General features: G+C 44.3%; 1 protein-coding gene across 8 annotated transcripts; it reads right to left on the bottom strand.

Moving 5' to 3' along the window:
- Positions 1-752: 752 nt before the first annotated feature.
- LOC139769873 (lectizyme-like) lies at positions 753-21,059 on the bottom strand. 8 transcript variants are annotated; one of them, XM_071701370.1, is made up of 8 exons: positions 20,598-21,059; positions 20,277-20,531; positions 3,705-12,982; positions 3,088-3,151; positions 2,548-2,742; positions 1,995-2,298; positions 1,109-1,418; positions 753-1,022 (listed from the first exon to the last, which is right to left on the bottom strand). In XM_071701370.1, exons 5-8 carry the CDS (start codon positions 2,684-2,686, stop codon positions 858-860), a joined length of 918 nt encoding a protein of 305 aa, XP_071557471.1. In that variant the 5' UTR covers positions 2,687-2,742; positions 3,088-3,151; positions 3,705-12,982; positions 20,277-20,531; positions 20,598-21,059; the 3' UTR covers positions 753-857. The 8 variants fall into 8 exon arrangements, with proteins under 8 accessions (XP_071557471.1, XP_071557454.1, XP_071557480.1 ...); XM_071701353.1 differs by having other exon boundaries at positions 20,277-21,059; XM_071701379.1 differs by lacking the exon at positions 3,705-12,982 and having other exon boundaries at positions 20,277-20,332; positions 20,466-21,059.
- Between the last annotated feature and the right edge of the window lie 6,732 nt (positions 21,060-27,791).

Here is a 27,791-nt window from a genome sequence, read left to right as displayed (position 1 = left end):
TCGTAATGACGCCAGAGGCGAAGGCGAAGGCGGAATTATGGTGCCCGGACCTCCCGCTGAGAGCGATCGAGCAGGGAGACCGCGCGTTCTTACCTGGTCAGCGGGTCGCTGCTGCATTGCGCTACGGTACCCCGCTAATCCAATGCGCGCGTACGAAAGTGCCGTTTATGGTTACGAAACTCCGAGAGGGAGACCCTGGTGGTGGGTGGTCGCTTGTCCGGCTACGAATTTATTAATTACTAGGATTGGCACGCATATGCACGGAACGGCTGATTTAAGATTCCGCAATAACGCTCGCGTATTACTTAGCTTATGCGAGAGCGCAAATTGGGTCGCGCAAATGATCCGTAATATGTAAAGTATTTACTGTTAAGGGGGCTTACAGGGGGTACAGACCTATTTGTTCGAATGGTACTGCGTATAATAGAAAGGAAATATCTCATGTTCTACACGATTAAATATGATCGTGTTCTGATTATATATTTAATATTTAAATACGTATGATCACAGAAATGCATTGATTTGAATATCTGATTATATAATTGTCGAGTTAATTAATACGATCGTTCACTTTTACTTTATATCAGCGAAAGAAGTAATGTTATAATTAAAGCAGCGTTGCCTCCTTGTTCCTTCATATCATTATATTCGATATTTCATTAAGAATGCCTTAAACTAAAACATATCAAAAATTCAGCCAATTTGACCGAAAGCCATTTTCCATTGATTTAGTGCGGGGATAAAAAACATCATTGTTCATTTATGCTGCATATTTATTTACGTTGAATAATACATAATATATAATAATTCGTCATCAGTATACAATGATACGTCGCGCGTCGTCAATATTGCCGTCATTAATAACCACCGATTTTCTGCGCAATCCAATCATTGAATTTGGACACCCTGGTGTACACGGATGGCGCGCCTGGATAACCGCATGGCATAATACCCCAAGATACTATTCCAGTGAGCACCGGCTTTTGTCCATTGTACGAGATTAGAGGGCCACCGGAGTCACCCTAAAAGTGTATTAAAGATTTTGATTAATAGGCGATGCTACTACTATACGGTGATTTAGTAAATTTATTGAACGTCTGGAACTTACACTGCATGCGGCGATTTTCTCGTCCAATGGCCCATCAGTGCAGACATTGGTTTCATGAACGGGAGAAGATCCAGTCAAGCGCTCGATGGATTCGTGACAAACAGCGCGATCGACGTACTCCTTCTGAACATGCTGGAGTATGTCTGGCATTTCCGGGAAATGGCTACTCGAGACGGAGCCCCATCCAGCAAGCCATGCCTTTCCCGATGGTTCACTTTCTGGTGCTGCCAACTCGATGGCTTGTACTCGCTTCGTCAACTTCAATGGGGACGCAAGCTTAAGCAGACCAATGTCATATGGACCAACACCACTGAAAATTAGAAAATATATACTTCGATACAAATATAAAATTATATATTTATCAATTACAAACCTTTAAAGGTAATTGTGTTTAAACTAATACTAGAAGAATTGTAGTATTAGTGGAAAAATAATAATAATCTACAGAGTTGACGGAAATATTTTGTATATATAAAACATAACAGATCCTGAGATTTATTTCGTGCATCATCGCTTATCTGAGATACAGGTTTTCCGTGTTTCATCGCTTATCTGATATAAAAGTTTTTTAAATCGTAAATATTAAGTGATAACCGAATTACCAATATGCTGCGTCATTATTAGTAATTTTAATTATTGTATTTATTCTATAAATAGAGCTGCTGATTATTGATGCAAGAAACATTATATTCTAGATTGCTAATATACACAATTACAAGTCAATTATAATTACAGCATTAATTATATATCAAGAGACACGGTAGTGTCTCGCGCCAAGTACGCGCGGAGCGAGACCGACCGTGACTCATTTACGCGACGTTAAACGAACATTAATCCGAATAAAAACTAATTGTTCGTACTTATTGCTTTTCAACGTTTTACTTACCCCCCATATTTTTCATGTACATAACCTTGCGAAACTTTGACCGTCTGTTGATCGGGCTCATTACGTGAAATATCGTGCTTTCCAGCCTTGACGCTAAGATAATTTACAGAAGGAACTGCTTGAACGCAGTGCCCTGCAGTTATGATCCAGCGCTCGTTCAAAATGGATCCGGCGCATAAGTGCTGGGAGAATACGTCAAGGGAAACTATGTACGGGTAAGCACCTTCCGGTGCCTCTTCACCTCCGACCACCTGAGGTGAAAAATGCGGCAAGATCGGCATCTGAAGGCCGACTCGGGGTCTCGCTAAAATTTCAATTAATAATATTTTAACAAATATATTCTCGCTAGAAGAAGTTGAGCGTAACACACCAAAGATAGTTCTATGAAATATATGATTAGAAAAATTTGTAATAATACAATAAAAATTAAGTCTTGCTCTTACTTAACGATGCATTTTGTATTTTGTGTTGTTTTAGTGTTTATTTTTTAAATGTAACTTAATGGGTTTATCCCAAATTATATGTGTTGTATAAATCAAGAAAATTGACTTACCGGCGCCGGCGACCGCCACTGCTAGGAGAGCAAAGAATACGATTGCTTTGGGAAACATTTCGCTGATTGATGTCAAACCAACGAATTGACTGCATTTTATACTCGTTTCATGGAGTGCATTCATCCAAATATGATGCATTCCGATATGATATCCGAACGATCAATGATAACGCTGCACTGATAATCCATTGTAATCTATGAAAATTCATAATACGTTTACGATAAGATAGATTTACTGTAGACGCAGTCTGACGACTTAATTATATTGATATCAATGTTGAATCAAATAGTACGTCGCAGATAATTTTAACGAACAATGCTATTAGTCCTACATATTGTATATTGTCAATATAACAAAATCTAAACAAATTCTGCAAAATGGCTTCTATAAAATTAAATACACTGAGATAAAATGTGTAAATATATAAGTTCACAGAGTTCACTTATTTACATAAAGAGAGAAAATTTATTTTATCTTTACATTTTTTTATTCACATAATTACATTTTATATTTAAAGTTTAATTTATTTATTTACTTACCTCAATCAATCTTTGCTTTTTTTTAGAAAAAAGCGCTCATCAATAAGTCAAACAAGAACATCCGCTAAGACAATAATGTTAAGAAATGCATATTAAAATTAATAAAGCATATTTTAATTATTCTGATAATGGTCGTAACTTTGAAATAAATTAAATTTAACAAGAAACAACGAATATAACAATAATAAAAAATATTATTAATTAGAAATTAATCTTTCTTCTTATTTGTTATTTGTTTCGATATTGTTTAAGTCACGTTTTTTTTTAACATGCTAATCAAATATAAAAGTTATTTAAATAATAACAATAAAACATTTTTTCAGCTTTAATCAATTAAGCTACAATTCAATTATGATGGATCATTCAGTAGATAAACTGTTTATATTATCGTTATCTGATTATGATCAATCATTATCCCTCCTCAATAAAAATATGAAAAGGAATCCGGGAAGTAATCCGGTTTATGATAGACAGAGTGGATTTATTTTTGATTTATTTATTTATCAAGATTGTCTGTGATAAAAACAGAATTCCCAGTTTCAGGTCAATGAAATAAAGAGTTTAGATTAGGAAGAAAATAATTATGGAGGGGATAAAAGCATAAATGCCCGAATTACCTCTTTCTGCGAAATATTTGTTTATTTCTCTCTTTCCGTATGCTTTCAACGAACCACTCTGCGCTGTTAGTACAACTTCCAACTTAGTACATTACAGATAATATAAGCATTTATAATTAACCAAGATAATTATATTTAAAAAATATTAAATATATTTAAGTTAATATTTCGTATTAGTTGATAATAACAGAATAAGAATATAAATAGGAAAAGTGAGCTAATAAAAATTTAAAAATATTTCGATAGCTTTAACCTTTTATTGTATTAAAAATATTTCTTGATATTAAAGAAATTTTTCACGTCAATGCAGAAAACAATTATATATACATGTGTATACACACACACATATATATATATATATATATATGCACATATACATATAATTGTCAAGTTAATTAATACGATCGTTCACTTTTACTTTGTATCAGCGAAAGAAATAATGTTATAATTAAAGCAGCGTTGCCTCCTTGCTCCTTTATATCATTATATCTCAGATTTCATCTCCCAGTACTTTGAGGAAATCAGAAGCTGAGATTCCTCGAAAGAATCTCACATACACGAGTTTGGCAACTGCATGTAGGGAATGTGATTCGTTCTGGGATCTTCATTGTGAGTTCATAGCCATTCTCTATGGCTCAACGCTTACAATAATCTCGTTACGACTGGTATCTGGGATCCACTAGCCCCGAGGGTTTGACGAGAGATACAATGCAAGGTGCTTTGTCCGTACCTGTCGTGAGCTGATGCCGATCGCAACGTCTCTCAGATCTCGAACTATAGGATTTTTCTTATTTCCTCGGGGCGAGTGTCGCAGTTTTTCTTTCTCCTGTCGCGGACCCCGTCGTCTCGTATAGAAGGTTTGTTTGAAAGTGTTTTGGTTCGTTGGGAAAATATGGAGATATCTCGGGGTTGCACTAGAATTGTGTGAAACCTGCGTTAGCCTCCGGCGAGAACCAAATCTTCTCTTTCTTTTTTTTTATCTCGGCGGACTCACCGCGTTGTGAGAATCAAGAAACTTATTTCGCCGTCGGCCAAAATTCTAATGGAATACGCGATTAAAGAAAAAATTCTTTGGTCAAATAAAAGGTCACGACTAATTTTTCTGAATACATTTCGAGAAGAAGGGTTTAGTTGTCAATCTTTAGCAAGATTAAAAATTTTATCCTATAGAATTGTACATACTTCTCAGTCATTATTCTCGTTTCACTTATTAATAATGACATTTAATATGATATTACTTTTTAATAACATTACATAAATTCTTTTTAATAACAATTTTAATACTTTTTAATAACATTATATAAATTACTTTTTAATAACATTAAATAAGTTCCATAGAAGATATCTTCAGAGCACATAAAATAAATTTAATTAAAATATTCTTATCGCTAATAAGTTAAACAAAAGTAAATTTAATTTAATTAAAATAATTTGGCTTGCAATTAGCCAAACAGATAGCCAGTTTCTTTTCATAAACAGAGATAATTCCCCTAAATTTGTATAACGGGCTAAATCGAGAAAAAAATGCCGGAGTTTTTTTATACCCTCACAGCGCCGTCTGTTTTTTTCAACGAACAGAAATGCGAACTGTCGTCACGATGTCGTGTTGTCGCAACATGCTGTACACACGATACCAACTGACGCGAAAAACGCTCGTATGGTGCTCTGCGTTGCTTCTAACGCGGTAATTGCCAGTCGATTAATTTGTGAAAAACAAGGAGCAGCCGGCGCTACCATATTGGGCATGAAATTGATTCTAATGAATCGAATCGAGGTCTTTCTCTTGCCTATGGCACTCTGACGATGACGCGCGTGTCTCGGGCAATTGATCGATCAACCGGTTTTCTGTGGCTCGTTTAGACAATGAAAGAGGTTCTTTCAGCCGCTTAATGAAGACGTGTTGCTCACAGCCCATCACGAAGTCGTTACGAATGAGAACACGGAACCTTTTGCAGCAATGACAAGTAAATAACGTCGCGAAACTATGGAGCCTTTATTTCAGCTCAATAGATCGATCTTTTGCGAATTATCGACGAGATCTTTGTGTTGCGTCAGCGTTATGGCGTTTAGTTGTGCTAGCGAATTAATTGTTTTGCATTCGGAACTATTGGTGCGTTTTAAAAGAGATGATCACAATATTGAATTATCTTTGGATCAAAAGTCTAGATAACGCACACGATAATGTTATATCTTTTTATTTCATATGTAGTATTGAACAGCTTGTCAATCATTTGCAATTGAATGTGCTTTCGCTGCTTTGCCCACAAGTAATTTGACTCCCGATGATGCGATAAAGTTGTCATCTGCAGGTCCTTGTTAGCCGAAATTCCCACAAATCAATGTGACAACCAATCCTTTCGTGATTACGTTACGTCCATATGTTCATCAATATTTCCTAATATATTTGTGTATAGAAGTGTTTCGGGTTGCCCCCTTACTTGTGAATAGTTCTATTTATTTATTACAATTATTTCCAAAGGTAATATATAGTAATATAAAAAAAATTACTGATTAACGAATTGAACACCTTAATTATTTCTTGACTTCTTACACTTTCATCTCCAAATAAAGCAAGCAAACGGATTTATGTATTTAATTTTATGAGGCTTCGTCGAGACTGTCGCCTACTTTTCAGAGCGACCAATCGCAACCTTCCAACTTGGCGATCCGGAGATCCCCGATAGAGCCGTCAATTGCAGGCTCTCGTTACGTGAAAATTCCCGGAGAAGACTGCAGACCACGCGGCGCGCGAGAATCCCCGCGAGTTAATATATCTAACCCCTATGATTGCAGTCAATTGAAGCGGCCGACTTTATCAGATCTTGGACGCGTGCCCATATGTCGTCTCCCAGCGCACATGGCGCACCTCATCGCGGTGCCTCCGCGGGCAGGTCGTTGGCGCGAGAAGGGTGATGGGGCACCGGGGGCAGAGAGCTCGGCCGTCGGTCCCCCGAGGCTCGGGCCTGGCGTGGGGCGGCCGACGCGACGGTCACACCGGTACGGCACGCCGCGCGCGCCGTTGGTATCACGGCGATCTACAAATATATTACGTGCATTATGCGTGCGCCTCTATTTATGCGTTCCGCGCGCTTGTCCACCAGCGCAAAACGTGGTAGTCGCGCGCGTATAAGCATGGCAAGCTCGCGCGGTCAAGCCAGCATATGTCGCGCGGCACGATGGTCGGCTATGCAAATCCTCTAGTGGTTGCCCCGCGCACTGGCCCGTTCAGCCCCCTTCGCCTCGTTCGAAGGATCTGACGGATGCGCGGCGCGCCCGACGATGTACGCGATAACTTTCGCGGTACGCACAACGGAAAACCGCCGAGCCGCGCGAAGAAGTCATTAATTATTTATTAAAAGGCAGCCCCGTACGCGCCGGATTATTAAACCTGATTTTACGACGCCGTGCGCGCGCGGCGCGGCGCGGCGCGGCTCCGACGACGCTTTCGCTCTCGCGGCAATCACGGCGCGCGGAAATTATTGGACTACCCGTATGATAACTTAACAGCGCGATCGCAGAACGTGACGCTTACTCAGCTCGCTCGGCTCGATTTTGCCTTGCTGTTTAATTTAATATTTTGCAGCGGTCGATCCATCGATCATAATATAACGACAAAGTTGCGCTCGCTGAAACTAGTAATATTATCATTATACAATAATACATACTTTGATTGAATATTCTAAACAGATTGACTCAACGTTTATGTTGATAATCGTCCAATGTTTATTATCTTCTAAATGCTGCAATATTTTCATGATTTTCGTTTAGCAAGTTGTTTCAATGTATATTTCAGCGTAGTACTTAACGATATATCGTTTTACACACTTCTCTACTACGTGGAATGCGACGCATTTCTCGACAGGAGGAATATATTGGCATCATCGGAGCTATCTTTAAAGCGATTCCGGTAGTAAAACGACGCGGCGCGCGAGGAACATCCCGCGAAGAATGTTCACAGCTATCGCGGAATCCACGAAGAGGGATAGCGCGGCCAGACATGACTTGGTCGGTGACGTTAGAAACACGCAGAAGCGAGATTCTGCAGGGGACATATCGAGGGGCATCGATGGCCACGAAACGTGTACCTGACACCCAAACGCGCACCGTGAAACCGAACGAGGGAGAGAGGTCGAGAGAAAGGGAGGGAAAGGGACGGAGATAGCCACCACGAAGAATTCCGCGGCTCCCACGTGAAGCTATCAAATGTCTGACAAATGCGCAGGAATGCTGTGCTATCAAAGGATCTGGCGTCCCCCCCCCCCAACCCCCCGTTCCCACCGCCCCCATCACCCTGGTCCGTTTCCTCTTCGTAAATACGCAAGCGCAAGGAAAAAGAAGGAGACGAGAACAACGTGAGGGGGATGTCTTAAGACAGGTAGCGAACACAAAGGGAACCGGACACTCGCCTACGCCTGGCCATTTTGTTCCTCCGTCTGGAGTACCTAAAGCGTACGAACCCACCGCGCGCCTCGAGAGGGTAATCTCCTTCTCACAGGTGCACCCGACAGCCCGCTAAATCTCCTCTAATTATATACCGCGTCCTGTGCCCGGGTTCTATTTACCCGCACCGATCTCGGGTAACCGGGCAGCGAGCGATATGTAGAACGCCGATGATGTAAGCCTTGGGATGAGCAGGTTGCGCGAGGACGAGAGGGAGGCGTGGGGGAGGTGCGTCGCAAAGAAGAGTCCGCGAAGAGCAGGTAGCGCATCTCTCGAATCTTCATGAGACGATTCCGAGCGAGGAATGCACTTAACGTTCACTTCACCCTACTAAAAGACTCAATCGCGCGATATTTATCGTTATTACTTGCAAACCACGGCTCGATCGGTCGCTCCGCTGCACTCCGCTGCACTCGCGGTGGTCGTTTTTCGTATCTACATAGAATTATAGTAATTATGCGAGATAGATATAATGAGATAAAATATAATAAAATATAATGGAGGCGTATAATTGCGGATGATAATTGCCGGATAAAAAAACTCATTCATATAGTTTATAAATGATTTTGTCTTTTTTTCTATAAGCACATATAACATAGTAATGTAATACATTAAATGTAGACGGCAAAAGTATTGCGAACTTGGAACATTTCCTATGGGAGAACAGCGTATAAAGGAATGTTTCTACAAGATTTACTTTTTTCAGCGTAAAGAGCGTAGCATTACTCAAGTAAATTCCTCGTATTCTAGTAATAAGAACACTTCGGAGACTGAAGCATCCGGACGTGAATAAACGAAAGTCAGCAATCTCAAGCTGCTCCTCTCGAAAGGAGCAAAGGTTTCTCTTTCCCCGTTTAAAGTTCCTCGCTATGCGCGAACCTACCTGCGCCCATAGATACCTCCCAGCCATTGCTCGAAAGAGCCACTCGCATCGGCGATCAGAGGACCTTACAACCAGCATAAAACGACGAGCTTAGGACCAGACGCGATGCTACGGGATGTTATTGCGCAACGCTTACGAGACGGCTACGCCGTATCATCCCGCAACCTCCCACAGGATAAACAATGCACGTAGGGATCCTCTCGTACGCTCCGAACAGGATATGGAACCTGAGAAGTCGACCGGACACTAGCTGCGGGATTAGTAGTGATGGGCTCGATCCAATTACTGTCTCCAAATTTTCAATCAATTTAAAATCAAAATGTATAACATACATGTGTCGAAAAATATCCCTCGTTTATTTATTCCGTAAAAATATACACCGTCTAAGAAATATTTTATATAACGTAATTCTAACGACAAAGACAAATCTTTAGAAAACAATACAAAAATTTAGATTTTAGGCCCTTTTACATTAGTGTTTAAACCTCAGGAGGAATGAGAACGAGCTTCGTGTTTTGAACTTTTGACTGCCTGTTCGTTAGAACAACGGTCTCGGTCGTGCCAAAAATCGACGCCAGCCGAGACGACGCTTGATCCCATCACTAGGGATGAGTACCGACTCATATAACGCTCGCGCGTATCTCTGCTCTCGCGCGGTGCGGCGCGGCGCGGCGCGGCGGAGCGAGATCTCGGATAAGATGCGCGCGGTGGGTGGCCTATTCGGCCAGTAAGTAGTAAACGCCGAAGCGGACACGTAACCGCGCGCGTCCGCGAGAGGCTGTACTTACGATCGCCTTTTTCTCGCTTAAGTGCCGTCCGCGGGGCCGCAACGACGCCGCGGCATCATCGGCTTAAGAGTCCGCGCGCGGAAATCGAGAGCAGCCCCGCGACCGGGGCTCGTTTCGGCGGCGAGCGACGGACGCCCGGACGGGCAGTTCGCGGAGCCGCGCGGTCAAAGTGCTCGTTAAAAGCCGCCGCGGGGATTATTACTAGCGGATTATGCTCGACGATTCGCGGTGGAATTATGCGCTCGTTTCGAGGATTGCGATTGCCTGGCGCCGCCGCCGGGCGCGCAGCGCCGATCGTTAAATGATTTTTAGTAGTTAGCGAATTCGGACGCGGAGATCTTTCATTGCGCAATACGCGAGGGATAGCTTCAAGCTCGCTTCGAGCGATGAAAGATGTAAGAGGTAGACAGAGGCGGGATGTGCTGTGTTAATTTCAATCTCGCTTACTCCCTAATCTTAGTCTCTTTTAGACCCCCAGCATTTATTGCAATTTTGGTATAATAGCGCAGCATTATTCGTATCTTATCTCCAAGCCCCATTAAAGTGTAAGTGATAAATCTGCGTGAATCGCAGGAAATCGTAATAGTTTTTGCAACGCCATAGCACTCGGCCAATTTACGGCGATGAAGGAGCGGTGTAATTAATTAACTCGGACTAAGTATCCCCATAACTTCTTCCCAGCGGCACTATCATGGATAATTGCGGTCGTTTGCCGTGAGAAACGACCGATAAGCGCGCGCGTCTATCAACCAGTCACCCCGTAAACGCCTCTAATTCGCGCGACTCGTTACGCGAGACGATTTAACGACACAGAAGATTCAAAAAGAATTTTTCTCACAAGTGCGAAACTTGGTTAATTATTACTGGATCTTCACGCGACTTCGCTACCACGGATTATATCGCGTCAATAATTTATGAAAAGCCCTCCGCCGTCACGTCTCGACTGCCGCGTGTAAAAAAAATCATAATTTGGTTCACGCACGGCGACGCGACGGCCCCGGCGTCTCCGCGCCAACACGGGGCGGATAAGTTAGCGCCGGCGAGGCGAGAGAACGAGGCGTTTCCATTCGCCGAGAATTAAAATATTTCGCTGCGCCGACAGAGGGGTTATCTCGCAGGCCGCGCGAGGTCTTGCCGCGCGCGTTCGCTCGCGCCGATGGCTAATGGAACGAGCGGGGTAATGGGGGCCGCGAACGAGGTGGTTTCTTCAGGGACGTGCGCCGGTGGTCCCGGCGCGGCCGCGAGAAGGAGAGGGAGATCTCTATCGCACCTGCAGCGCCTTGCACCGAGGTGTGCCTGCCTGACTGCCTACCTATCTACCTACCTACCTACCTATCTTACCCACCTCGTAAAAATTAATAATTACGATGAAACTTACGAGGCGGCCGAACGCTCCGGCGATGATCCGCTCGACTACGTGGAAACCGGGATCAGAGCGCAGGGGGGGGGGATACGAGCGAGCTTTATTAACCGTGGTATCCCGCCCGTAAAACACTCTCGACAGCACAATCGAGCTGCCGTTGGCGAGCCCGGTTTTTCTCGGCGCTAGATGCTGCGACTTGCGCTTCTTCGGCCGCCTGGTGGACGTCGTCGCCGGGCGCATGAATCTCGAATCGATTTCTGAGCCGTGACGATACGGATTCCATCAATCCTTTGTTATCGATCCGGTATCCGGATCGGCGGATCCGCTGCGCGCATCATTTTCGAGTCGGGAATGCGGCGGGAGCGTAAAGTGCGAGAAAAAGACGTCCGGAATATTTGCGTAGCCATGAGAACGCGTTGCTCGCGAGTCGCGCGTTAAAATCGATTTCCATGACACACTTTTGTCGTGCCAGCTGGTTGCTATATTATGACTACGGTTATCTTAAAATTATCTCGCTTCACGGTGTGCATAAATTTTATTCTTAATAAAAGAAAAACAAATTTAACTCGTGCAATATAATTACTCGCGTTTTATCAATGTATGATCTAACTAATTATATTATACTATCTCTGGTTTTCAAATAATAAACAATCTCCCACGTGCGCGCGAATTCAAAAATTAAAAACCAGCTTCTATTATTTTTTCTTTCCTAAGAGAAAGGAATGTCGGCTTTCTGGAATACACACGCGCAACACGTCTTCTTTCCTGTAATGTATAGTTATAATTAAACGCCCCGCATTCTCCAATATGGATTGCCTGACACGTTTCCCCCAAGGTGCTTGAAAGCCATGATAATCCTCCCGGAAAACGCACCATGTGGGCCTCGCTCGCCACACGGGCTATTCATTACACGTGCTCGGCACACCCACCGGCTCCGCGGCGTAAATTAATGGCTAATTTTTCGGTAAACCGTGAAACGCGGACCACGCGCCTTGCTGCACCTTATGGGGCACACACCGTGCGCTCGGTAAAACCTCTATCCCCCCGACAGACGGTCCACGCGCCGAAAACGCGAACGTAGAACCAATGCATTAGCACCGTGTCCGATATTAGATGATTTGTTTTTTCTCGACACGAAGCTGCTTCCTCGGCTGCTTCCTCGGCTGCTTCGATATAAATACGAAATGTGTATTTGTATACAAGAAATTCTGGTGTTAACTGTTTATATATAACAATATAAAGCAAATATGTTATTTTTATATTAAAAAATATTATATGTTTCTAAATTTAAATGTATCATATGTTGTGTAATTAAACAGGTAGGTAGATAGAAACTATGTTTGTACAATTGAATTCCAAAGGAATCTGAAGGAAAGGAAGGAACACGCAAACATCCACCTGTGCAAAAGGACCGGATGTCCATTGATCAATCTTTATGGGCGGCACCATTCCCGATCGTAGGTTGACGAGACTTTAAATGGAGTTTAGTTGCGCCTCGAGCATAGACGAGATCGACGACTCATTGTCGAATCTCGTGAATCCGCGGACGAAAAATAGGATTTCCTGTGAGATTTCTGTCGTACAAACATCGCCATCGGCTCCATTTATTCTCTACCCTGATACAACGAAAAATTCGATCTCGTGCATACCGGGGAAAACGAGTTCTTTCTCCCGAATACGTCTTTTAGAGAGCGCGCGATCTCGATCCAGCAGGTGTTCCTCTTTCAGTTGACACATTGGAATTTGGTATTGATCCCACGTGCTTTCAGCAAATTTTATTCGGAAACTTAAACTTCAACGTTTCCTGGAAATATTGTAGAAACATTTTATCATGATATAAGGAAAATCTATCTAGGGTAAGTTCTCTGTCTTATCAAAAGACGATTGATAAGACAATTTTTTTTTATATCTAGTCCATTCTATTATTATTATCGTACCACACGACAATTTTAAGCGAATTACAAATACAAAAATAGGAGTAACGTAATGGAATAATGTAATTGAAATAACCTAATGCAATCGATCCGATTGCTTTTGTAGCCTTTGGCCGCGTTCAAAGGCTGCAGTTCGATCATGGAGAGTTTGTACATAATGTGGAAGCGGCAACGAGCAGGTAAGGCCGAGGCCACGGTGCCTTGTCATGAAAGGCGTAGCGAGCGCACGCCAGTGTTAAACCGAGTTTTCACGCTAGTTGATAGGCAGATCGCTCTAGGATAGTGCGTCAACGCGTGGGTGTCGAGTGGTAAAGATACCGGTTTACGATGCCACTAAAGTTGCACTCGGCGCGTAATCTAAAACTTTTTTTTTTTTCGACACGCCTTCGTGCGTATGAGAGCGGGGCTCTCGGGCTCGGGCCAGAGACGACGATGCTCCCCGAGCTCTTCAACGAATCGAGAGCATACGATTTTTCCGCTCATATACACATAAACGCGCTTATCCGCTCGTAGCGTCATAAAACCGAGCGATCAAGGTCGGAGATGCTGCGAGTAATGTCTCTCTTCGTATTTAATCACCTTCCGCGCTGCCGCGAATCCGATGCTCGCGCCGAACGAAACCTGCTTCGAGTAATTGAAACTTAATCCTTTGCACTTGGAGTATATTCGAGCATAAGCAAAACGTGTTATTATTGAGATTACAGCGTGAAGGATAGTAATGCGAGCGCTCGATTGAATTTGATCGTGCCTAACAACGTAGGATATGCTTGATATAATTTTCACGAAATTTATTTCCTATAATTTGGTTTTGTTTCATTTCCTATAGTTGTCCAACTTAATTTTGTAGTTATAGATCTAGATATAATGAATGTCTCATTGATAACAACTTCTTATATCGACCCATTACTGATAATATGTATTTATCAGACGTTAAATAGGCATTAATTGTAATTACAGCTGGATAGAGATAATTACTATCTTCATTAGCTTTATGTATCTTCGCAACTCATTTTACGCAACTACCACCAATATTATTTCTCTTCTTCTTTTACTTTCCGCGAGATAACGCGTCGCTCTTTCGAGTTTTATGCTATAAGAGAAGTCATTTTCATTATTCCCGAGTTCAACGTATACCTGTTGCAGAGCAGGTACCCGGGGCCGGCGATAAGATGCGATCTTAGGTTGCGCACTTCGTGCCTCTTTCCAGGGATATCTTCATCAGGATAGGCCATCCGCGCGTAGCGGCTGAGTTACGGCTTGACCGCGGTGCGCTCTCTTCGGCCGCGTTTCGCTACGTTTCGATAACGCTGCAGGCGCGATGTAAAAGCCGGCCGGCGAATACCCGATGGAATACCGGGTGGAGTGTTCTCTGGACAAACACTCGAGAACGCGTGCGAGAATACGATGTGCACGCACGTGACACGTATGCACGCGTACACGCGCGCGCGCGCGCGTGCAACAAGGCCAAGCGAAGAGATTCTGCGAGGGACTCAAAGGTGCAGAAGCGGGTCGATGACGAAGGAGCGCCGAGGAAGAGAAACAGCGTGCATTACCTTCTGAAGAAGGCGCGACTCCCAACAACTCTATATAACTCCTTTGGATAAAGATTGAGCAGACACCATCGCGCGGAATGCCGTTTTACATAAACCAGGCGCTAGAACCTTCGTGCTCTATTGCTTTCACTCTTCTCCGTTTCTGTCGGCCGTTTTTTTTTTCTTCTTAAATACGTTCAGCAACTTTATCCAACCGTCCGGTTTCGCGTCATGCGATTACTTCCGAGTCACTATGCGCGCACATGGTACTCTTAGTGAATGACCTACGGCCGTAAAGGCACGTGTGCGTACCTTTGCAGCGCGTTAAATCTATGAACATACAGGCACCTTCACCGATCCTCGAGAGCTCGAACGAGCCCGACATTGGAGCGATCGTGATCCTCGGTGGGCGGCTCGGTTCTTACGAGCTCGATCCTCGCGATCTCGCTGAATGTATGATATGCTCGAAATACGAATTGCTTTACGAGCAATATTTCTGTAAGATGCATAATGCTCGGTCGATATTAATCCAGGAATGTACTGTTGGAAAATGTTTTGTTTTGAAAAACGCCTTTTTTTATATGTATATACACTATATGTATATCCATTATCGCCACTTTTAAGTTATCTTTCCTAGTCGAAAAATGCGATCGCTGCATCGTCACTCCGGCACCTCGATGACCCTTAAATTCGATTAAATCGGCGGTTGTGTCGACGAGCGTGATGGCACGGTGGGAGGTTAAATCGTTTTCTCGAGGAGAAAAGTCACCGAGTCGGCCGAGTCGCGCGAAGGATACCTTGATCATAAAAACGCCGCGATCGTCTCGTTACACGGATAAGATCAAGGCTCGAAACCTCTTTTCTGCGCGGCGCGACACGTCGAAGGTAAATTAGCATATACGATAATCCGGGTGAGGTCGCGCCAACTATTCTGGTAATAACGCCGTACGAAAATATTACCGCCATACGTTTCAGCTTAAGCACGGGCCTTCGGATCTTCGGTTTAAAACGAATACGTATACGGCACGGCGCGGGCGGCGCGGCGCGGCGTTGCACTTGTGTAAATTGCAGCGGCGGATATTTTACGCATGGATATCTATTCATATATCACACTGATCGGATATTTACCGGACGACAATAATTTTCCGGTCACCGTTATGTCATAATCCCGCGTGTCCCACGACACTCGACCGACGATTCAGAAAGGAGACCTCGAAAAATATGGAGGATGTCACATCACCGGTGTCTTTCGCCAGTTTCCCAAGACCCGCGCCGGGCAGGGTCAAACGAGGGTATGGGGACTTTACATTTTAGATGAAGCTCGGATCGCGCGCGTACACGGCAGCCCGATCTTAATCGTCCTTGCCGATCGCGCCGATAGATCTCCCAGGATCACGACAACCCCTCTAATTGCGGCATTATAATTTCAAATAGCCGATTATGTGCGGCGCGGCGCGGCGCAATAATCGTGTGGGCACGGATGTCGCGTATGTATTTGCATTTCCACCTAGGTGTCCCTCTGACCCCGTGGCTGCTGCGCCACGACATTGTCAAATCGGCGGGGAGGATCGGCGAGACACATGAATCGCTCGATCGTATCTCCGCGCCTCCGAGAGAAAAAGACGAGATACGGAGCGGGGAGCGAAACGGCCACGGATAAATCAAAGAGATCGCTTTATTTTCTTCTGCCAGCAGGTACCGTCGCGTAATGTATGCACTGGCGGAATAGCCTGTTATTAACGAATATACCGTGCCACAGGAGACAAATACAAGGTGTTTTACAACGGGACACAATAGACAGATAGCGCTTGATAGAATTTACATCGCGCCTTTTTCGTCCCGATAAAATACCAAAGATAAATGAACGAAAATTGGCATTACTTTATATAAAATATATATGCTGAATACATTTATATTTGTATACTGAACATGTGTTTCAAATACAATACACATATAAAGCGTACATCTAACGAATAAATAATTACTTAGAAAATTGCATTACATTGCATTATATCGTGAAAAATATACGTATTCTGCAAGATGCAAGGGTATTTCGTCAATTTATTATCTCAAAGAGAAGAGGAAGAGTAGTAAAAGAAAGAAAAAGGAATGATCAAGATGAAGGCAGGGTGCACGAACTTCGACGCGCGATACTCGGTCTCCGTGTACTTCAGCCAGGGTTTGTGTTGCGCTCGCAGCAACGAATCGTGGAATTCAGCGTTTCTCCCCGCCCGCACACGCGGCCACGACGGGAGATTTCGGGGCAACAATATCGTCCGGTGGCCCCGGGGTGATGTAGGGGATCGGATATTCTGGGCGTGGGCCCGCGACATGCGCCGGGGATTCGCGCCGACCCAGACGGAACATTGCGCTCATTTGTGCTCGGTACGAGGTTGCGTGTCTCTCCGTCGCGGCGGCAGTCGTGAAAGCGAAAAGAGAGAAAAGGAAGCGCGGGGAGACAGACCGACCGCTTGACATTATTATTTTGCTCCGAGAGAGAAACGTTGTCCTTGCCGTGCGCGCGCGGACGTGCCCCTCGGTACTCGCCGTTTTTCGCGACGCACTCGCGTTGTAACTAATGTTTCCTTCCTTGATTTTTAAGAAGGTCGAAATGTAAAATAAAGCATTTCAAGAAAATGCGTTAATTATCGCGTATAATTATGTTTTGCCCTATTTCAACGAAGTAAAAAGTCGATAATTTGTCAGGGATAGATTCATCAGACTTTCGAGCGATGTTCGCCTACTGCTACTCTTTCATTTCACCCTCGCTGGATTTCCGGGCGCTTTTCTAACTCCGATGGGAGATCCGGATCGGATCTTGGTTCCTAATAAATCGTGCTCTCCCCCGCGTTTCGGAGACGCATTAGGACTACCGTGTCTGGTGGGACACGTGTCCTACCGGCAAGCGGATGCTGAGGACACGGGAAAACCCGTATATATCGTTTAAATCCTGCTGGAGCAGAGGGTGGTTCCCTATAACAGCGCGTGCCGCAGGGTGTATCGCAGTGGCGTCATTCGACATTTTTTTTTTTTTCAACGAATTCTCGATCTTCCTCAAGATTAATTCAACTGGCTCTTGAAAAAAAAAGTGTCAGATAATCTCGACATTGGCGTGACGTCGCGCGTGTACTCTTGTTTCTTATCGGGCGTCGCTTATCTCCGCCATCCCGACAAGAGGACATTAAACGCCGCAAAATTAAACGATCGTCGCGTAATGCGGCATTAACGTCCTCGTGGAAATATTACGAGCCCGATAGCGAGAAGAGAACGACCTGACTGGACTTGCTCATCTTTCTTCACGATTCTATGCCCCGTCGTCTTTGCGATCCTTGAACGTCTCGGACACGGTCGTATCCTTCGACAACAACGTCGTCGTTCGAAATCGAAGACGGCGAGTCTCCCCCGACGGGATCCACTTCTCTTCGTCCGTCTGCGTGGCGAAGGAACGAACTGATTTACATACTGGCTACGCCACTGCCGTGGAGACTTTACTGCGGGGGAGATGACACGAGCGCGCCGACGTGTGCGTGCACGCGTCACGTGTGGGTGCGTACACGTGTGGGCCCCCTCATCGTACCCGGAAGGCGCGGCCCCCAAAGATTCAAGGACTCCTCGCCAGGTGCCGCTCAAGGGGACTTAAGCCGAAACATGTGCCAGCAGGTCCTTCCTCTGAGATCCTTAGGAGAGCGTCTTTCCGTGACCTCTTTATCTCGTCATCGTTTCTCTCAGCGAGTCTACCTTGAGATTGCAAAAGAATATTATAAATTTGTTCATCGAATGTTCATTTTCTTTACCGCGTACCTATTAATTTACTCTTAATTGCGTAAGTTACTTAATTACATATTTTACATATTTTAAGATCGTAAAGAATACGTTTAAAGACGACGTTTCTCCGTTTTAGTTAATTGATCGCGGGCGATGAGATCATGCGACTTTGCGATAAACGTTTTATGACTGGCAGGGTAAACGCCGTTCAAACATCGCGTGTCAACCCATTCCTCGCGGAATATATGTGACGCCAATCGTAAATCGCTAACGATAAGGAAATCCCGTTATTATTCCCGGTAAATCCGACTAGGCACATTTCTATTCTCTCCTCGGTTAATTTACGATGCTACCGATAACGCCTCAAGTTTTATTGGAACGTCGCGTTGTCGCGCGATTTTCTCGATCCGGACCTGGATCTTGATATCAACGACGACAGTTCTAGAAACACGTGGCTTATCTAACTAATCGGCTTGAGATATCAACGTGTTTCCGACTAAGCCGGCCGTTTCCTAAAAAACCGGCGTGAACCATGCGAGCCGTTTTCAATCCACCTGAAGATTCGACGCGCACAGAATACTCATGGAAGAAACGCTGAAACGTGAGCATTCGCAGTCGTTGTTAATAACGGAAATTATATATATAGACCTTGAAAATTATTGAGCGCATAATTAGCAGCGCGCTCGACGCCAACGTGCGAGCGCTACAGACGATTGTAAGGTGAGTCCTCGCGGAACTATACGAGCGGCTTTTACGTACGGTCAGACTTTTTTCCGAATCGCACGGCGAGGAGAGCGCGACGAGAGGCTTTCGGAGGAAAAATACGGAGTCGATCCTCCTCCTTCGCCTGGCCGTCGCACCCACACACTCCTACTTTCAAGCTCGTATCAAGCACGGGGTCTCGGTAATCTCCGACATCGACGGTTATATACTTATCCGGCTCTTTTGCCGACGAGCATGATTCATCCTGAGGCGGCATAAATCACTCGCGCGGGTCCCAATTCCGTCCGCGGAAGACGCCGACGACTTATCGGAAACAGAATTTCTCCGCTTTCCGTGTCGTTTACGCAGTCCCTTATATTTCGACGTCGTTCCTCGTGTTCTCGTGACAAATAAATTGCCACAATCAAGACACCGATGGGGAAAACGACAGGTACATTTTATTATCTGAATAATATGAAAAACTCAATATATTTTCTCAGAGTTCAAAATCAAATCCCAACGACGCGAGACATTATTTAAAAAAAAAAAAAAAAATGAGGCTCGGGACAAATGCTCGTTTTGCAACACAGGAAAGACGTAAAACAATGTATCGCCGCGGTGCATCTCGCGGCGGGCTGTTTATCACTTGGACAAGAAGCGCGTTAACGGAGATCCATAAAACGAGGCAATAGATTTAGAAAGTACATAAGTCGCTGTCGTAACGACAGCGCGAAACGGATGGCCATTTCGGGGCCGTCCGGCCCGTTTCATCGAACCCGTTCCGCGGCGAAACGAGAACGAACGGAGTCTGCAGATGCAGCTGCGACGGTCGGTCGGTCCGCGCATCATGTATGTACACGGACCTATCCTAAAACGCGCACGTTCCTTAACGACCGGGGCGCGTGGGTTCGCCCGCTCCGCGATAAGTGCTCCGGAGAAATGACGCACGAAAATAAACGGAAACGTATGTTCGGCGCACGCTTCCTCCCTCGCGACAGAACGGCTCCTTCGGGAAAGAATCCGTCAGCGCGACAGATGCGACGATAACCACGAAAATGTCTGAATCGCAGACGCCTGTCTCCCCCAAGACGCCCCAACTGCCGCTCCCTGTTGCGGCTGGAAGACGCTTAAGTCACGCATGTTGATCGGAGATTTATTTACTTACGCATTTTTCCATTGCGTGCATCGCACGTGTATCCTTAAAATCATAAATCCGTATATCTATTAATAAAATGATCATGATGTAATATCGAATGATATCATTAGCAGTCTCATAAAGACATATATGTGTTGCGGCAGTCCCCAAAATAGAACCGCGTGCATTCCACTCGAATGAGATATCACTTTTACGTACACCTGTCTCCACGTGCCGCCTTCTAAAAATACCAGCAACATTTCTAGTCTGCTTTGATCCTGCACACTGATAAAAATAGTTTACATTCTTGCACATTTTTCCACGTCGATACTTTATGCAAAACGGTATTACCGCTAATTTATCAAATGCGGCAGTTGATTGTAGACGCCGAGCACAAAATTCGTTATTTTTACTTCGAGCGACGGGTGCACGAGTCACAATAGTTATTCATAATAGTTTTCGCTAAAAACGCGAATTCGCGTTGTGTCCAAGGTTCGAATTCTTTATCGTCGCCGTCATCGGGTCGAGACGCATAAAAATCGTTAATAATCTCACAGCTATTTGTATCCGCTCGCTGTTGCAACTCTCGGTACGTTTTGTAATAATCTGGCGCTGTGTTCCCTATCGCGTTTCTCATTTAGCAGTCCACTTCAATTAGCCGTCAATTAGATACCACCGGCGGAGCACTTGGCTGATTAACGAGTGTCTTAAAACCGGTCAAATCGTTCACCGTCGACATCAAAGCTCGCAGCCCCGTGCGGTCTGAGCGAGAGACCTCGCTGAACTCGCACGTACACGCGTATAAGCGTTTTACAATAAGCCGCGCACGTGAACTGTTCGTGTGCCCGTTAACGGAAAGTTTCAATCACGCGCTTATCGGCGTGGTGGCGCGCCATTATCACACGCTGCATACGCGTTGGAAATTTCTTTTCCATTTACCTAATTATGACGAGTTCCCACACGCATTCCCGCGCCGAGCTGTCACCGCGCGAGAGCGCGCGAGTGCGTGTTCCCGTCCTTTCTCGCTTCCTTTCGCCCGGTTTTCGCGCCTTGGGAATATGTTGCGATTTGATTCAATTTAATGGATCCCGACCGACGCGAAATGCACTGGTGTGTAACGGCGAGTTATCTGGACATCAGTAATTATCGCCGATAGTAAACGGCCCTCTTCCGCACTCGCGTGCTTCTCGCGCGTTTTGCAGCTACTTTGTGTCTTTTTGCGCGCAACTTGTCGGACAAGCGGTAGATCGAAGTCAATTTCACTCGCTTTACGCGGATACGCAAATATAAAACATGAAGCATTTTCTATCTGTCCGTCTATCACTCTCCCTTTCCGTTACGGCATTACCCCTAATGCTCCATTACGAGAAATAAATGCAATTTAACTCAAAGCTTGTTCAACTCTAGATTGACAGGACACTCTAAACCTTTCGCGGTTAAAAGTGTATTTTAAACAATTTGGATAAATTCTGATTATATTCATTAGAAATATGTTGCAGACATTATTGTATTATATTTCGAGAAAAGAAATGTACGGAAGATAAAGGATAACGTATAAAGACCATTGGCACAAAATTTCACGTAAATAGATATACATATATAACTCGCGTCAAAAAATTTGGGAAGAATATCACTTAGCGAAAGAATTCGTGCAGAATCCTGTAGCATCCTGACATATATATCTCCGGCGTGAAACACAACAGGTAGTCGTGTTCGCCCAATGCGGATATGTTTGTAAAATAATTAGGGGACAACGCGACCGTTACATTTGCACGGATTATTGTCTGTCATTATCGCCGCCGCGCCGGCACGCGAAACGTTTCTCGTCGCTCACGTGGCTCACGAAAAATTACGGATTTATTTTTATATCTCGCAAAAAAGGTATTCTCGCCGCGGCGCCGATCGATACGTTCGGCCTTTGACTGCCGCCCGTTCGCAACGTTACAATCGCTAATAGCAGTAATTTCTGTGCGCATTCGTCGGCCAGCGGGATCGTCGACGGCCGTGCCCACGAATCATGGACACGCAATAAAAAAATATGCTTTATGACACGAACGTTCGGAGCAGCAAATGGCATTCGGCCAACGCTGCAACAACGCTTTGACGCCGAGCGTCCAGGATATGAGATAACTTGTTTTGTCGATGTATGTCCGCGATTGCATTCCTAACTTTTTTTTAAGATAATTGAATATTCCTTGAATATTCCTTATTTTTAAATTACATTAATTTAAATATTATTGCAAAGTTAGATTTAACAATAAATAAAGTTTATATTAATTGTTACGGTAGAACCATATTATATATATATATAATAATATATCGATTGTGTAATCGTAAACACGGGCAGAGAAAGGTAATTTATATACGCGTTTCTAAATAAAACCACTTTCCTCAAAGTAGTTAAATGCACACGATATCGTGGTAAATGGACACCGTTCGTCATGTAACGTCGAGTGTAAAAGCTGAGTGATATTAGTTAGGATAAATGACATTCAACCCCAGCACTTTCTTGCATTATGTATAATTTACGCGTGTATGATACCTTCCTAAGTAATCCTATCAAAGTAGACGAGCGTGACTCATGATACCCAGTTTCAGTTGTACCACAGACAGTTAAATGATTTAATTAATCTCCGGTATGTGTGTAAATGTGACTGGTTGGGTAATCATTGAGATGCCAAGCAGGCGCTGCAGTTAGATCTTTAAAAGTCGCAGTGCATAATTATCAATTCTGTAATACCTATGCAAATTCACATTCGCACTTATATTCACGTTAAAATTCGGATAATCTATAATTACCGTCATCTCTTGTCACACGTCATTGATATTATCTTAAATGTTTCCAGTTCCACGCACGTGATATCTTCTAAAGACAATCGAACCTAATCGAATGCTAAATTTATCATTCTCGAAACGCATGTACCATTGCAATGAATATTTACGCTAACATTCTATAAACACTCCATCAAACACTCCATCGACGTCATTTCTGCTCTAAACTCCCTTTCGTGACCGGCTCCGATGTCCTACAACCTACAAGACGTTTTCGCCCAGCGACCGGAGAACAATTGTCAGTCGCGTACAAAGCGAGTCGGCAGGCGAAACCCGACAATAATTGCACGTCGTAGCACGACGCTTGGGTATCCTTTCACATGTGAAACGGCCTGCTCTAGATTCTGAAAGATCAGACGCGGGAGGGGTCAGCTCGGTAATGATACATCTATGCAGCCTCCGCCTGACCCGACTTCCTTCAAAACCTCCTCGTTGCCTCGCGGTCGTGCGGCCTCGCGGATATATTCTATATTCATACTCACGATTTTACGGATTCTTACTACCGATACTTTACGCGCCATTTATTCCCGGTAATCGCTGTTACCTGCTTAGCCAGAGACATTCCGCTTACCGGCGTTCCTGCTTGCTTCTCACTGCGGTGCACCTTCACCTGTTTTTGGTGTCTATTAAAGGTAGAATTTATGGATATCGCTGTCCTAACGAGCAACGGTTAGTGCTGTTTGGGATTCACTTACCGTCTCATTTGCGTTGGAGTCTTTAGCATTAGCTTCCTTTACAAGGAGCATTATGTGCCGGTTATTGGGTCACGATTAGAACTACTGGCTAATCACGCCATCCATAAATTCGTCTCATTGTCAGTTATTGTACGAATATGATGACAAAGTTTTGCAATGAGAATGCTGGGAATCTAATTATATTATGTAAATAAATAAAATTGAATAATAAATAAAAATAATCTTGATAGATTTAGGCTTAATAGATTCACGTTACCTTATTCCCTATAACAAAAATAATTACCGCATAATTATAGTATACATCGAGTGAATAGCATTACCTCACTTATAGAATAAATTTAGAAACAAAGAGTCATATATTTAATAACAGGAAAAAATTTCTATCGAGTAAATTAGCCAGTTCTAAATGCAATGCACCGCTCGAGGCGACCTTTGCAAGACTTTTCCTCCCTCGCGACGTGGATCTCGGGAACATAAGAAGTGAGTATGATAGCTGACGTTTGATTCGCGAGTATACGGTGCGATTGTTGCCTATCTGTAAGCGGAATTGCGAAGCCCGCGAGAGGTAAGACTAGGTAAACGCATCCACTTCTAGATAGGTGCGGAAGAAGGTTCTATCCCTACAGTTAAATGGTGAATTTTATACGCGTGAGCTACGTCCCGATCGAAGTCGGAATATCCGCGGAAAATGAAACCTGCAAGTTAGCGACATCGCGAGGAAGAATCTTGCGCCAAGTTCTCGCGAAGAGACAAATTGATCGCTAGTTTAGCAGGCACTGTTAAATTATTATTACAAAAATGACCACTAAATATTTTTTTAATGCAATTTTTCGTTAAATTAAATTTTTTTCAAAGCTATGTACCTAAATAATCTCTTAGAAACTCCAAAGATAGAGATGCGATAACATATACAGTTAATTTCGGCGTTACTTCGCTTCTTCTCGCGATCTCTTCTTGCGAACGATCGCGAGTTCGCAGCTTTCTATCTTTCGGTTCCTTCAATTCGATTATGCGAGGTGATCAATCCTGATTTTAATGGGTCGGCGTAAAAGCGACCGTTTCGCCACCTCCGCCTCGAGCCACCAGCTGCTTTCACGCATGTTCGCAAATGGCGATAATCTTCTGTCGAACGCCGATTCCTGCGCTCAATGACGCTTTATCGCCGATCGTCGTGCCCGGTCGAGCGCCGATCTTCCGCAATAATCTCGAACGCTCCGTGCAGCTTCGGCGAAACCTTGTAAATTTCCACTTGACGCCTTTACTGCCTGTTTCAAGAACGATTCTCTTTGACGAGTTAAACAGAAGGACGCGCGCGCGCGCGGCGAACAAAGGAGCGCACCGGTTAGCAATACCAACACGTTATTGAATAACAGATTGCCCGTTGCAATTCTACCAGCACTCTATCATTACAGCCATTCGCTACAGACGTATTTAACGCTTATAAATTATTAGGCTTTTTCCTTCCCTGAAGTACAGTTAAAGTAAAGTGCACGTAAATAAATAACCTCGAAGATATCAATTAACTTCGGAAAAAACAATTATTACTTATATATTAAAAACAGCGTCTTAATTTACATGTGATTTGGAACTATACAGAAAAGTACCACGATAAGTTTACTTGTACTTCTTCACTACGGAAGTGAGCGATCGGCGAGTCCTAATTTCACGATCGGAGATCTATCAGAGAGATCAAACCGTAACTACGGTACCATAAGCGAGAGGGGGTTCATCGATCTCCGCGAAACGGCACGCCAACGATCGTCAACGTATCCTAGACGCCTGGGACACCTGCGGAGAAATCGGCGCCAAACGACGGATCGATCGAATGATCGGCATTGATTTCTCGTATCTGAGCGATCGGATCCCACGGATCTATCGGCGCAACGCCGTCGCCCGCGCCGCGCCGCCGACGCGGCATCGAAACTGGAACTGTGCGGTGTCGCAACTTTTTTGTCGTCGCTGCTGTCGTTGGCATCAGATCGGCCGATCGATGGATCGATGACCCTTGAAAGACCCCGAATCAAAACCGCCGCGCGCCGACATTGTGACGCAAGCGCGACGGAGTGCGTTTATGCTTAGAATTCCTATTCAACGATATTCGGTTTTTTTACGACCGAAAATTTTTTTTCTCCAACACGTTGCGCCATCGGCATTCGATCGAACCGTACAAATACCTGGGTTGGACGCAATATCGCGGATGCACTTTTCGTTGCGACATACTTTCTTTTAATTCTCACAATTTACAGAAATAAAATATCCTTCTTAAGATTGTAAAAAAAAACACTTTACAAAGCAAAATCTTTTAAAACTCGATGATGTTTCTTTTGTGCGAGATAACCGTGCCATAAAAATGTTAATGTGCAATATACATATATAGAAAAAAAGTCCCAGGCGTAGAGATGGCTGATAAAATTTGAGACCGATCATGTCTCATGGGAAAGTTCTCAAGAGGACGGCAAAGGGGACGCCGCCGTAGCCCGAAAATCAACTAATCACCGTGTAGACCGACCATATTTCATCCGGCGAATTTCTTTCGGCCGCACATTCCGGCCGGTCGCGAAGTAACATCGATTTCATTCAATCAGCGGATTATAACGGTCTGCACGGTCGGTCGACCATATTCGGCGGTAACTACAAATAATCGACGGCGATCCCGAGGTAGAAATGCGGGCCTTTCGTCGCTGCCTAAAACACTGGGGATCCGTAATTATCGCCGATCATCGATCGGCCGATAATCGCGGCAAATACTGCAAATGGAAGTCACGGGAAATAGCACACGCTCGTCACTTACTGTCGGATGATGAGGAGGCGCCTCGGGGAAGAGACCTGAAATCGCCATGACGAACTCTTCGAACGTAAATTAATGACAATCCGATCGGCGAGAAATCTTCGCGCGCGCGCGGGCGCGCGCAATTCGCGATACAACAATATGTTATAATAACAAGTTTACGGCGCGACGCGCGTCCCATTTCGAACGAGTTCGAGGCACTTTTGTGGAAGAACCGCACGCAAGTAATGGACGGCCCCAGGTAGCAGGCGTAGAAATGCGACCTTCTATCGCTTTCATGTTCGAAATGTATAATTATCGCGAATACCACTTATGAAAAGCAGATAAACATGCGTAATAACACATATTCGCCGTGAGTGGAGACTACGTAAAATGGGTATATCTGTCACTGATTGAGAACTGAGTAAGTTGGACCACCGCATCGCCTCGAGAAATACTAATAGACACACGTGCTAATAAATGCTTCTAGTTTTTTTTTGCACAAGGCCTTTGATTGAATAACAAGCCTCATTATTCTGTGTTCATTCGGTAGCACTTTTAAAAAAAAGTTTAAGTACTATTTAAAATCGTTTTGCGCCTGTTATGACATTGCGTAAGTCCATGTGATTAAATGTCCATAAATTTCATAGCTAACAGTATAATATTACTGTCGTATAATTGCGTAACACAACGGGACTTTATGTTCCATGTTTCTAATACAGATACATCATAGTTACAGATATATGTTCTGCCATGCGAAAACAGCGAGAATAAACTGATTTTTTCCTCTAGGTTGAATTAATACAGTTATTATCCGGTGCATAACGTGCAGTAAACTGCATTCTGAAGGAATGCAGAAAATGCAGACCGCCGATCACTGTAAATGCATCCAAAAGAGCAGGGTCTTTCTCCAAACCTGTTTTCCTTTTCTTCCTCCGTCTCGCGGCGAGAATCGCCTAATGGAAGCCACGTCGCTTTTCACGGTGCGTAATGAGAAAAAATGACGATACCGAAGGACGGAGTGTCTCGGGCGGCGTCTCGACGGGCATCCGGGCGCGCCAAGAGCGGGAGCGATCGGGGCCAGTTTGTTGACGTAATCGACGAAAACGCCTTCCGTGCCAAGGGAGCGAGCGAATCGGTTGAGTGGTCGAGTGGCAGGCCGGTGGTTATCTTCAATTTTTCCATTAAGGCACAGGTTGGTCGCCTAATGGTCGCTATTTGCTCCTCCGGGTGTGTTTCGACAGTGGATCT

The sequence above is a fragment of the Temnothorax nylanderi genome, unplaced genomic scaffold (genome assembly GCF_030848795.1).
Source record: "Temnothorax nylanderi isolate EJ_2023f unplaced genomic scaffold, tnyl_v1.0 TNYL_tig0002_pilon, whole genome shotgun sequence".
Lineage (NCBI taxonomy): Eukaryota > Metazoa > Arthropoda > Insecta > Hymenoptera > Formicidae > Temnothorax > Temnothorax nylanderi.
The sequence above is the reverse complement of the archived record's forward strand: the minus strand, read 5'-3'. Positions and strand labels throughout refer to the sequence as shown.

Excerpts from the sequence above, each read along its gene's own strand:
- LOC139769873 (XM_071701353.1), bottom strand. The coding sequence starts at position 2,686 with ATGCATCATATTTGGATGAATGCACTCCATGAAACGAGTATAAAATGC. Across the intron at positions 2,299-2,547 it reads AGTGGCGGTCGCCGGCGCCG|CGAGACCCCGAGTCGGCCTT; the intron begins GTAAGTCAATTT and ends TTGAAATTTTAG. Across the intron at positions 1,419-1,994 it reads GTACATGAAAAATATGGGGG|TGGTGTTGGTCCATATGACA; the intron begins GTAAGTAAAACG and ends TCTAATTTTCAG.